Below are 13,002 nucleotides of genomic sequence, written 5' to 3'. Positions count from 1 at the left end.
TAAGACCAATGCATTATTATTATTATTAAAAACATGAACAAATGGTGTCAAACAATGCACTACTTCATCACTACAATCTACAGTGTCAGAAATACAGCTGCTTAAATTGCTCGCAGCCAACTTGGCCCCTTCAAATTACAGCCATGCACTCCTCACATTAGGCTGCAGACTATAAAAGGAGAAATTCCACTCTGGATTTTTGTCCCCTCTGCCACCACAGATCCAAATGAAATACCAAAAATACCTCACTGAATATGTGGTTTAGTTCTCACATGTATGTAAGTGAGACAGATGATGTTTATTAACTGGTGGTGTCACAGGACAGATTCTGATCTTTGATTTGTTTGTGTAAATCCTATTCAGAGATATCACTGTGAAATGGCTTTATTTGCTTAATTTGTGTCTTCATCAGAGACCGTCTGATTGAACAGCTGACAAGGGAGATCCAGGCCCTGAAAGAGGAGCTGGAGTCTTTCAGACTGGAGGTAAAGATGTTTTGAGAGTTTCATCTTTACAGCTTCTGCGCTACATTTTCTCCCTCTTTATCCCTCACTCTTTCTCTGTCCGTCACCAGAGCGGTCGGTTGTGTCAGGCGCTGAGGGGCCGTGTCAGTGAGCTGGAGGCGGAACTGGCAGAGCAGAGCCACCTGAGGCTGCAGGCTGCTGGGGAGAGCGAGTTTCTGAAGGCGGAGCTGGACGACCTGCGGAGGGTCAGAGAGGACACGGAGAAGGAGCAGCGGAGCCTGACGGAGATTGAGAGTAAGAGTTCAAACAATAAAGACACATGCAACAAAAACCCATGAGTCATGCGCAGCAATAGTGTCATTCCAATAAAACCAGGAAATGTTTGAATTAAATTATCGAATGTTTTTTCATTCATTACAGGATCAGGGAGTTAAATCTGTAGACGTTTATTAAATATTGTAGCGACATGATCTCACCAGTTCCACCTATTTGGTGATGAAGTGTTGCCTGATTGACTGGCTACTAGTGTCAGCGTGTTAGTCTGTGAATGTATTGAAGTTCAGTTGCCTTTTCCTCCATCTCTGTGTAGACATTTTGCATGAGCTGTCTCAATTGATTTCTGCCAAACACCCACAGATAATCTTGATTGTAAAACATACTGTGTAATTAAATTGATTTGATCCATACGGTGTGTATTTTATATTTGAGCTTGGAAACATTGAATTTCCATTTGAATCGACCAGTCATCTGCAGCGTGTCTTTCTGTCTCCAACCAGAAAAAGCTCAGGCCAACGAGCAGCGCTACACCAAACTCAAAGAGAAATACACAGAGCTGGTTCAGAGTCATGCAGACCTGCTGAGGAAGGTGAGTGTCCTCAAATCCAACTATAACAACATGAAACTTCCAGGAAGTCTCACATGTCGCCCCCCCCCCCCCCTCCTGAGCTGTGGATCAGACTTCTGGCCTGATTATTTTGGTGTGTTTGTCTCCGTGTGCGTCCCATGTGCAGAATGCAGAGGTAACCCGCCAGATGACAGTTGCTCGGGCAGCACAGGATGAGGTAGAGGCTGTGAGGAGAGAGATGCAAGAAAAGGTGAAGGCTGCTCAGGAGGCTGCAGACAGACAGGTGAGGAGAAGGCACACTCTGTTATCTCTGCCAGACAGCTAAAGAAAGTCGGCCTAGGTGTTCCCACAGTGCTGCAGCTGAGGAAAATAATGAAGAAAAGATTGAATTTTTGTGGCCTGCTGCGCTTTTAGTTAATGCTACAAAAAGATCTGAACAGAGTGCTTTTGAAAGTTGTACTTTTTGTTTTGTGAGCTGTCTGAAGTGAGATTTTATACTTTTCTTTCTCAGGAGAGAGATCAGCTGGAGCAGTTTCAGGAGCTCCAGAGAGAGCTGGTGTCCAGCCGGGCCGAGCTGGACTCTTTGAAGACCACCATGGTCTCGTCACAGCAGGTTACTCTCTTTGCATCTCTTAAGGCTGTTACAAACTCCACGATTGATTGGTCTGAATTTTAGAGTGGGCATGGTGAATGCAGAGAAGTGGAAACGCTTCTTTACTAACAGAGAATCCTCACAGAAAAGCTTTACACTCCTTAAAAGACCTAACGTCTGCTACTCAAACCCAAGAGCTGCTGTGCAAAGTTACTGAACTCATTACAACAGTGTGAAAAGATTTATGAACTCTTTCACTTTGACTAGGAGTTTTCTGGAATCTAAAAATGGGCTGCCTCCACCAGCACTCTTATTCTAATCATCAATTATATAATTGAAGATGTCACACCTCAGCAGTACAGAAATATAATATCGGTCTACACTCTGATATTGCCTTGTTGCATTCAATTAGTCATGAATGTACCTATGTAATTGTAGCTTTCATTCAGGGATCATGTATTTTATGTATTTGTGCCTATTTTAAAACACGCCATAGAATGAAGGGTAAACCATCAACTTGTATCCTAAATATGATGCTGGATGTTGACTGCTCTCGATTGTCTGTGCTCAGAAGTGAAAATTTCCCCTATGATCATATCAGTTCCTCTTTTAGTTGCTCCCATTTTAACTCTTTTCACCCATTCTTGACTTTTCTTAAACCTCTGTGAGCCTCAGGCTGATGTTTATAACAGGCAGTTTCTTAAAAGGAGAGACCAAAGTCAAAAGACAACTGCTTCTTTATTACTGTGGAAAAGTGATAAGGAAAGTTTAATAAGCCACTATTCATGCTATTAACCTTCACAGTCTGTGGTGACTCTTTCTGCCTGGATTCTGTTGTTCCTCATCTGTCTCTCATCCTCCCCCTCCTGACGTCCTATTTTTGTAGCTACCACTTATCACGTGTGTCACTCTTTCTGTCCTCCTCCATCTCCTCCATCTCTGCAGTCCTTTTTTTTAACACACTCCTATCACTCATGTCACGTGTAACTCATAACCTCTAATGATTCTGCTTCTTGTTCGTTTCTGCTTCTCTGTCGGACCTGCCGGCACACAGGCTGTAAGTCTTTCTGCTGCTTTGTTGTTTTTATGCACACAGGATCTTCTGTCTGTTGCCATAATTTGTGATAGTTGTGATGCAGCCAAGTTGCACAACCACAACTTCCCACTGTTTTTTTGATTGTAAACTTGACCTCAGCCCAAGCCTCTCTGGAGACTGAACGGCTCTCCACAAACTTCTATTGAGGATCAGTGGCTAAAGATAAAGTGCTTTTTATTGTGAGATCAGAGCACTCATAGGGTTACCACATCCTGACATGTCCTGACAGCTGTGTATTATCCTAATCATGTCCTCCTGTCTTGACTTTCTATGCCTCCATCTATTTTTTCCTTTATGCAGTCGAGCGAGTTGCTCGGCACTCAGCTGGCAACTCTGGAGTCGGAGAAGGCCGAGCTGGTGCTCTCCCTTTCAAAGGTGGAGGCGGAGTTGGCAGCCCAGGGGGAGGAGCTACAGCAAGTCCAATGCTCCCTGGTGACTGAGAGGGAGAGTGGGGTGAAGACAGCAGAGACCCTGCAGAATCAGCTCAATGAGAAGGTGAAGAGTTGTTCACACCACCTTTTAATTAGCTTCAGTAAATTGTAAATTGAATAGTTTCAGTTAGGTTCCTTATCTTAACATTTAGACCAACTGTGTGTGTGTGTCCACAGGAGAGCAGAGAGCAGGAGCTGGAGAGCCAGCTGGTCATGGCCCGTTGGTCCAGTCTGCAGGGAGCAGTGGAGGAGGCGGAGAAGATCATCCGGGACTCGCTGGCTCAGATAGATGACCCGGCACACATCAGCTGCACCAGCTCTGCAGGTCAGACAGTAATGCTTTGATTCTATAAAACTCAGCACAGTCCAAAAACACGAATGAGCATTGAGTGTTCTCGTTTATGTGCATGCTCTCATTTGTGATTCTTTCTCTGCAGATTACCTTGCATCCAGATGTCAGGCCTCTTTAGATTACATGGACCGATTACATTCTGCCAGAGAGGCCTTCATAGCAGACAACACAGGTGAGAGATACACCGTCTCAAACACAAATATAAAATATACAGCGTCGCTGGCAGTGCATGGCAGTACATAATGCTAATGCAGTGACCATAGATAGTGCACTATATGAAGTTTAATGTTTGTAACTACACTTTGGACAACACTACAATATAGCAAACACACTATATAGTGATGGAGGGGGGGTATCAGGCAACTGTAAGTACATACACCCTCATAAACGTGGAGGGACAGACAAGTTACAGAAATGTCCTGTTTTGTTCTCCACAGGTGTATCAGAGCTGGTACGAGTTGTGACTCAGTGTGGCCACCTGGTGGGCGACACCATCGTTCAGGGTAGCGCCACCTCCCACATGGTGCCTGTGGAGCAAGCTGATGGTATGTGTGTGTGTGAGACAAAGATCTCAGAGACTCTCAGATTCGGTCATGATGCTAATCTGTGGCTGAGTCAGTTCAAACATGGACTTGTCTTGACGTGTCTATGAGTCTCCAAATGTTTTACAGGTTTTATATAAAAAAGTGTCTTGCTGCTGTGCTCTCACTGCCGCCATACAGAGTTTTCAGTCATGCTCTGAATGCAGAATATCTGCCAAAACAAATGCAGATAGAACAAAACTGCTGAATTCAGACAAAGGTAATGTTTTTGCTGTCCTGGCCTGAGGGCTATACATGCGAAACAAGAGGTAGATTTAGTTTCCCACATCAGATTGGCTGTTTTAGTTGTTAGCTGACCTGAAGGGATGTTGGTTTAATTAACACTACAGCTGCAGCCTGTAGCAGTGTTACGCATCATAATTTAACGTGGTATTTTAGGGGAAAACAGTGAGGATTACAATACCTGAAACCTGCCTCTGCAGTATACCTGCCTCTTTGCACATATGTCAGTGCTTTTCGTGTGTTTTTGTATAATTTAAAATCAATTTTTGGGGCAATAACTCATGCGTCCTCTTTGTCCCTGTGTCTCTGTCAGCCCTGTCCGAGAGCGTGAAGGCGTGTGGTGCTGAAGCTCTGGCTCTGATGGGACAGATGAAGCAGCAGGACAGCCTGGCAGCAGCAGACAACAGCAGGCTGAAGGCAGCTCTGGAGGCCATTCTGGCCACTGCAGAGGTGCATGTTTTATACATACTAACAGATCAACACTGTTGAGAGGCAGCAGTACAAAGAGTGTGCAGGGCCCAGTGAAGCTGTATGTGTGAATACAGCAGAGAATTCACAGTGACTGCGTCGTTTTGTTGATGATGTTGATGCTGTTACACACAATTTAGGTGCTACGGGTCATCATGTGTATTTCCAGTGATAACTGATGTGTGCTACGTATGTGTCCAGACATAATTCTTCTGACTTGACCTGTGCACTAACAATGTGCTTTAACACTTCCTCCCTCTCGCTTCAGAAACTGCGGCCTCGGGGTTTGGAGCTACAGCAGGGGGAGCTGGGAGATCTTGTGGAGCAGGAAATGGCTGCCACTTCCGCTGCTGTGGAGTCAGCAGCTGCCAGGATAGAGGTGTGTACTTTTGTGTGTGTGTGTGTCAAGCTGTGTAAAAGCATTGCCCCCTGTTTCACATCACGGCTATATTAACTTCAAAGTGTATTCATTCTCCTCTGTGTATCCCAACAGGAAATGCTCAACAAGTCTCGAGCTGTGGATACAGGACTCAAGATGGAGGTCAACGAGAGGTAAAACGGCTTTTTCCCCCTCTCTCTTTAGCGCTCCAGGGATACAGAGTGGGATCTCTTTTTGTAGCATCATTTTTAGTTAATGACTGTTGAGTCCCAGGAGAGAAAATGTAAACATGGAACATCTTCTAGAGACAGAAGATTTGAACTAGATCAACTGAACAAGATCACCCTCCTTACTCTGAATGTCACATGTTCCCAAAATAGAAATACAGTTGACCTACAAACAATCTTTTCCACCTTCTGAGGCTTTGTCTTGGTTTCCATCTTCTCTGTGGCCCCAAAACTGAACGTGACCTATCTGCCACAAAGGGGAAATGAAAACAGCTGAACAAAGCCAATTGAGGAAACTGTTCATCCATTCTAAAGAACAAATAATGCAGCCAGCAGAGCCTTAAACGATCTCTGAATTCAGAGATGCAAACAGAGGAAATTAGCTGGAAAAGGAAGTAGAGATGTTTTTCGACATGTTATTTCAGTCCACATACTGAGTACTGATGTGTGAAGAATGTCAGCAATTTGGCCACAAACCCTGCGCAAACTAAAGACTGTGAGGCACGTAATGTCCCTAAAATTAGCTTCTTCAATATTCTGTAATATGTTTGTCACTGGAGCAGCTCCATACACCATTACACATTTGCATGTGTAAAGTCTCCACTAAACTCTCACAGTACACACAGACAAAGAGCAAATGATGTAAAACGAGTCCAGTCTTCATATGTAAATTAAGCCAATTAAACTTTCTTTCATCCCTATAATAATTTCTGTAAAAATGTTTTTTCAATAACTGCAGAGTGTGGTAATGATGTCAAGACACGAACAGCTAGCTACATGGAGAATTTAGGTCAGTGGTGCAGTGTATACATAAACTGCAGAAACACACTGCAAGGTTTTTTTTTTCATACCTGATGATCTGAGCCGACTCAGACTCAGCTTGACACTGGTGTCAGTATTCAGTGTCCTCTGTCGCCCCCTGCAGGATCTTGGCATCCTGCACAGAGCTGATGCAGGCAATCAAGGAGCTCATTCTGTCTTCCAAAGATCTGCAAAGGGACATAGTGGAGAGTGGCAGGGTGAGTTACAGTACAGTATTACTAATTTGTCTCTTCTTTAAACTGTGTTGGACTCACTATTCATAGACTAACCTGTTACAGACCTGCCTGTAATAGGAAAACAGTCATATAATTTATGCATTAATTGTTAATTAAAACTATCATCTTCTGTGCTTATACCTGAGTCAAATATTCAAATTCTTTTGTCCACCAGGGGGCAGCCTCCATGAAGGAATTTTATGCCAAGAACTCCCGCTGGACAGAGGGCCTGATCTCTGCCTCCAAAGCAGTGGGATGGGGCGCCACGGTCCTTGTGTAAGTTGCACCACCTCCTGAGTTTTTCTCAGTCACAGACAGTGGAAGCATGTCCATGTCAAATCTAAACATTTAAACACTAAAGTTGTCTTTGCACCATGTTGCTGTTTCAGAGATGCTGCCGATCTGGTGGTGCAGGGCAAAGGGAAGTTTGAGGAGCTGATGGTGTGTTCACATGAAATAGCTGCCAGCACTGCACAGCTAGTGGCTGCTTCAAAGGTGAGGAAAGAAGAGTTTTTACAGCACACATGGCTCAATGTGAAGGAGTGTTTTGACACTGGTCTCCTAATTCAGGTAAAAGCAGATAAAGACAGCGCCAACCTGCACCGCCTGCAGCAGGCTTCCCGGGGCGTCACACAGGCCACCGCAGCCGTCGTGGCCTCCACCAAGTCTGGAAAGTCCCAGATTGAAGAGACAGGTAGGAGCACTGTAGCAGGGCCCTTTCAGACAGCAGCTGTTGCAGCTCAGTGTAAAGCGGGGTGATTTATGTCTTACTGAAACGTTTGCTGTGTAATAGGTTGGACTGCCGTGTCCTTCGGAAGCACCATTATTGTACTTTGTTAACGATCGAAGACTTTTTAGCATCTCCTCTGTGTAAAGGGGCTTTTAGCTACCTGATTGTTCAGTGAATGAAGACCAATGCATGCTGTGTTTGCATAATGTGATTTCTGCGTGAGGAGATTCATCATTATTCACACTATGATTACTCATCATCAAAAGAGGACATAGACATACATCCACTGTTCAGATGTCCTGTTTTAAATTAAGATATAAATGCAATATTTAAACAATTTTTTTCCAGATACAATGGACTTCTCCAGCATGACTCTCACACAGATCAAACGACAGGAGATGGACGCACAGGTGAGCAGCAGAGAGGCACTGAGCCAAAACATTCAGTCTCGTAGTTACACTGTGAGTCTTGGTTTTAGTCATTAGATCAGCACAGGACTTTGGCTTTATTAAAAAAAAAAAGTTTTTACTGAACTCAAAAGTGTTGATTGTTAGGCTCGAAGGTACTCTGTTTGAATTTGAGACTCATTCACTCTGCTCTATTTCACACACACTTCAAGAAAAAGTGGCTTCTTGTGTAAACATATATATTTCAAATATATATAGTTACAAATACAACACTAAGTCCAGTGGGAAATAATGGGTTGCAGGAAATTGACCAGTTTTTGTCTCCTTCAGGTCCTGGTCCTGGAGCTGGAGACCCGCCTGCAGAAGGAGCGAGAGCGTCTCGGCGAGCTGAGGAAGAAGCACTACGAGCTGGCTGGTGTAGCAGAGGGCTGGGGCGAGGAAGAGGAGGGTGAGGATGAATGATAAACAGAGTGGAGTAGGTGTGTTTTTCCTCTCTGGGAACTTAGGGCTGGTTCAAGGTGGTGCAATAATTGACAGGAGGAACCCTCCAATTGGCCTATTTGTTGTGTTGGTGTAGGATCCACATGGCTCAAAGGTGATATTATACATCACAATGTCTAACCTCTTCCTTTTTATGTGAAGTTTAATCAATCAGCATCCCATGCTAACCCTGCAGGTTGTACCTACCCCATATAGGTTTTCTCCCACAAAAATCTCCTAAAGAGAAAGTTCCTGTGGTGGGAACACCCACAGATGTAGCACTGTAGCAGCAGGTGTCTAACATCTGTCTCCTCTTGCTCCACAGGCACCGGGTGAAGCCTGCCACCCTGGTCTACCCCACCGCTTCCTCTACCAGGAGACCAGCTTCTGTCTGCCTCTTTGTATTTATAGACACAATTTTCAGTCTTTCTCCTTTGTTTATTTTCTTTTTGTTTGTTTGTTACCTAAGCCAAAATAAAAAAAGGTGCTTCTGTTCTAAACCTGCTTCTCCACCCGTATCTGGAAGCTTCCATAGAGGACAGCACTAAGGGCTCAGTTGAAGTTTGGAGGAGCACATGGATGTAAGGAGCGGGGTGAAAGAAGCCTGACTTCTCAGCCTTACGCCTCCACCATCACCACCACCACCACCCTGCTTCTCTACCAGGACTGTGCTGGTGAAAAGCAGCAGGGAAGTCGAGTATTTATTGTCTCTCCTTTCCACAAGGTTTTTAATGACGGCACTATCTCACAGCGGAGACGAGCACAAGTTCTTCTCAAGACATCCCAGGATGCACTGCACAAGGGCCAAACTCTCAGCAGCAGGAGGGGAGAGGAGTGACTGTCTGCCCTGAATTCATGTCTCTGTGTGACATAGATGGCATGCTTGTCCTCCTGTTAAAACAAGTGTTTTTGTTTGACGTTGTGAGCTTGTAAAGCTGCTCTTTATCTGTCAGTGCAGTTCCTAGTTTCTTCCTATTCTTTTCTCACTGTGAGTTATCACCTTATTAAGTCCGTACAGCTTTACTGGCTGGTTCACTGGACTTTTCTGCCTTTCACCTCCTGATCATTGTAACGACCGTGACTGTTAACTTTTCTCCCTCCTGTTTTTTGTCTTCTTTTTTATTTTACCACATGGAAATTGTTGAAATTGTCAGCGTCCACCGAGGTTAGGTTTCAGAGCAGGAACGTAGCACACAAAACAGTCCTCTCCCTGTGAGCTTTGAGACTGCCGACTACCTCATGCTACATCGTCAGAGGTCGGAGGCAGCGGTGCATCATGGGAGGCTTGACGAGTAGGGAACACTAATGAGTTAACTGTACTCTCATTTCTCATTTAAAAGGTCCAGATATCTGGATCAGTGGGTGTTATGGTCATATACCTACATATAAGTTCTGTTAAGTACAAAATGTTTGAATTCTGACTCAATAAGTGTACAGTACAGTCAGAGGGTGTGTTATCATCTATTGTGATCAGTGATAAGGAGAAGGTAACCCACATGTGTGAATGAGCGCCTGCTGTCACATCTGTTGGGACTCCTAACCCAAAAATGGACAAGTTTGCCTTGAAAAATCTATTGAAGGGTTAAATTTGATTGCAAACATTGATCTGTGCTAATGAGTGTAACGTGGAGTTGGACAAGAATGACACTAGTCTCAAAACTGAGCTGTGTCTGTTCAGTGGCTGCATCCTTCAAAGGTCACAGCTGCAGTCGATACCTACATCTGAAAGTCTACTCCTTTGCTGTTAAACGTGTGTTTGTAGACTCCTAAATTCAATCTGTGAATCTTGGGATTTGTTTTGAGGGGTCCATCCGTTCCATTGTAAGAAAAAGAACCCGCACCTGGATGCTCGGGACAAGGGACACAAAGTGGAGCCTCTTAACCGAGACACAGCTCAGGAGTCGGATCTCAGCGTCAGGGTGAAAAAGTTTTTGTAACCACCACCCAAATCTGCCTGCTCACACCTTTTACTACAACAAAAACTGGTGGGTCCTACTGTCATATAATGGGAGTCCTAACATTCCGTCATAGTGTGACGACATCCAAATCTGGTGACATTTCTGTTCATTACCACCAAGTGTGCTCCTCAGCTAACGTCTGGTAAAGTGGATTGCATTTGTTTGGACATGTCAGCGGTCTCAGTGTCGTCCTCTGATGGACAGCGAGCGTCTGTTCCTGCTAGCGACCCTGCTCTCACATCCAGGAGACAGCACTGCCTACACTTCCACTGCACAAAATCTTTTATCAAGCAAATAAACTAGACTCGCCTGGGCCTTCAGACAGGACTGCCTGCAGTTTCCACAGTCCTTTACTGGCAGCCTGCTTTGCCAGGACTACACAGACAGGAGTGTTTTCAATAGCTTCCTCTTGACCAAGTAGCTGTGTGTATAAACTACAAGCCTTCTGTTATTTCTGTTAACTTCAGAGCATCTGTTTATTTTCATCTCTCCAATAAGGATTATGTTTAATTGAATTAGGGATACAAAATGGTGCACACGAGTGCCACACATACAGTAACTAATGTAAGTCTTTTTCAATAAGAGGTTGTTATTTAACAGAAGTTCCTGCTGAGACTGATGAACTGACATTCAGCTTGTTTCCAGTGGACTCTGTGAGAGGACTGACCATGCCATGATGAGTAACCTGAGACTGTACCTTCTTTCTATTCAATAACTCTGAGTTTGTGTCTTAACACACTTTAGTTGTGATGCTGTGCTTCAGCTGTGTACCTCTGAAAAGTTGTGACACTGGGTATTTAACAGACGCTGGTCAAATAGTATTTGCCAATAATTCTTCCACACCTGGAGGACGACAGTCCAGTTTGACACCACCCATCTGCCGCTTCAGCCAGGTGAAGGCAAGCGGCAAGTATTATTTGCAGTACTGTTGACTCCAGGTCTTTGTATTTAATGCTGATTTTAGCCGTGTACCGTCACTCCTTCCACACCTGGGCAAACTGGTCGCCGATTTCTAGAGACCACAAAAGAAGAAAACGTTCATATTTTATAGTATTCAAAGTGTCTTAATCAAACACCTTGAGTGATGTTTGGATTTCATTTTTGCCCATATATTCTTTATTAACCCTCTGTCTGTCTCTGGGGTTTGCATCTGTAGTCCTACCAGCTCAGCCAGCCTTTCAAACTGCCTCACACTGTAGTCAGAGAGTGACAAATACTCACATAGCAACATTGAAATATGTCTTTGTATGATGTACTAAAACTATATTGGTGGGTTTGTTTTTATTTTTTCAGTTTTTAATACACATATTTCAACTCATTAATAAAGAAATGAAGTCTGACTGTGGTTTTGATCTCTGCTGTGGCTTCGTAAATTGTATCAGTCCTTCCTTCTTTAGTCTTTCCACCTGCTAAAGCTCACAAGGACCTCCAAAAAAGTGAAGAATCAACTGCTTTCCTGCAGGAGATGACATGTAGACTGATGTCATTAATGTAAACAATAAGCCATTGTGTGTGAGAGAGGAACAAAACTGACTGTGTGTTAGCTCAATGTCTGTCTTTTACAGAAGCTATAACCCCACATTTGCAGCAGAGCCCAGATAAAATCCCATAATGCACCTAATTGATTTTTTTGGGAGGGGTAGATTCTTTTTCCTGTAAAAGGATTGCCTCATGAAATTTAAAGTGCTTTGTTGGCATTTAGCTTAGAATAAAATGTCAAATCAGAGATGCAGAACTGACCTCTGTTTACCTGCTCCCCCTCACTACACACACACACTGTGGAGGCAGCAGTGCACTTGTGAGTAAATGAATCGGCGTAATCTAAAACCACGGAGCTGAGATTATAGAAATCCCTAATCTGGGCTAAAGTGTGCTCCAGGATCAAACACTATCTTCTGATAAGACTCTTATTTCCTCGTAGCAGCAGCTGACTCCCACTGTAACACAATGACACATACTACAGTATGTCAGTTGTCTGGATATTTTAGCAGGTGTGCTGCAGAATTGTGTCCTCCTGTGATGGTTTATGCTGCACACCTGCTGTCAGGTAGACCAGGTGTGCCTCTTTAACTGCACGGAGGAGGGTGGCTGTTGTGGTTTCAGGAAATCCTGCAAACTGTGTGTAAGAACAACAACAACAACAACAGGCTGAGGAACTGTTCCAAAGGAGGTCCTAGGGTTAGTCAAATGTGATGAATATATAGAAAACCCAACAAAAAGAGCTGGGAGAGATCGTAATAAACAGACAGTGGGCTGTAGATCGTCTGTATGTGATGCACTTAAAATGTTATAATGCACACTCCTATATTTATCAAACCTTCAGACTTTCTTTTTTTTTAATTGTTTAAGATGGCCAGAAAATACCACCTTCAAGAACTAGAACTTGGCACGAGCTACAGTACATGTAATTCTACAGCTGTTAACGTCCTTTAGAGTAATGTGCTTTGGGCAGATGAATCGAGAGATGTTTTTCCACAGTGACAATTCGCTTGGACTGTGAAGCACGGTGGTGGTAACATCATGGTTTATTATGGTTTCGGTAGGTTCCTGTGCTGCCTCATGGATCAGGCTGTCAAAGAGTTAAAAGCCATTTCTGGTGCCGTTGCTGTATAGTTAAAACATGGAGCAGGATTTTTATGATCCCCAAACATTTTCTTTAGACGTTAACTTCCACTTTGGCCAACAAACACACCATCCTGCTGACTTCTGTTCT

The 13,002-nt window shown here is 43.9% G+C and overlaps 1 protein-coding gene across 3 annotated transcripts in view; it reads left to right on the top strand.

Annotated features, from left to right (window-relative positions):
• hip1 (huntingtin interacting protein 1) overlaps positions 1-10,755 on the top strand; it is a 34,725-nt gene extending 23,970 nt beyond the window's left edge. For 2 of the 3 annotated variants that reach the window (XM_028419470.1, XM_028419471.1), the window contains exons 13-31: positions 413-485; positions 575-758; positions 1,241-1,329; positions 1,475-1,591; positions 1,820-1,921; positions 3,297-3,491; positions 3,605-3,752; positions 3,865-3,951; positions 4,217-4,324; positions 4,917-5,053; positions 5,340-5,450; positions 5,565-5,623; positions 6,603-6,696; positions 6,890-6,990; positions 7,104-7,209; positions 7,285-7,408; positions 7,793-7,854; positions 8,182-8,299; positions 8,657-10,755. In XM_028419470.1, the coding sequence (XP_028275271.1) occupies positions 413-485; positions 575-758; positions 1,241-1,329; positions 1,475-1,591; positions 1,820-1,921; positions 3,297-3,491; positions 3,605-3,752; positions 3,865-3,951; positions 4,217-4,324; positions 4,917-5,053; positions 5,340-5,450; positions 5,565-5,623; positions 6,603-6,696; positions 6,890-6,990; positions 7,104-7,209; positions 7,285-7,408; positions 7,793-7,854; positions 8,182-8,299; positions 8,657-8,667 (2,026 nt within the window). In that variant the 3' untranslated portion in view covers positions 8,668-10,755. The remainder of the gene's footprint in view (positions 1-412; positions 486-574; positions 759-1,240; positions 1,330-1,474; positions 1,592-1,819; positions 1,922-3,296; positions 3,492-3,604; positions 3,753-3,864; positions 3,952-4,216; positions 4,325-4,916; positions 5,054-5,339; positions 5,451-5,564; positions 5,624-6,602; positions 6,697-6,889; positions 6,991-7,103; positions 7,210-7,284; positions 7,409-7,792; positions 7,855-8,181; positions 8,300-8,656) is intronic. The other variant, XR_003671584.1, reaches the window with a different exon arrangement.
• The last annotated feature ends 2,247 nt before the right edge of the window (positions 10,756-13,002 follow it).

Source organism: Parambassis ranga, chromosome 13 (assembly GCF_900634625.1).
Source record: "Parambassis ranga chromosome 13, fParRan2.1, whole genome shotgun sequence".
NCBI classification, from domain to species: Eukaryota; Metazoa; Chordata; class Actinopteri; family Ambassidae; genus Parambassis; species Parambassis ranga.
This window is presented reverse-complemented; position numbering and strand designations above follow the sequence as displayed.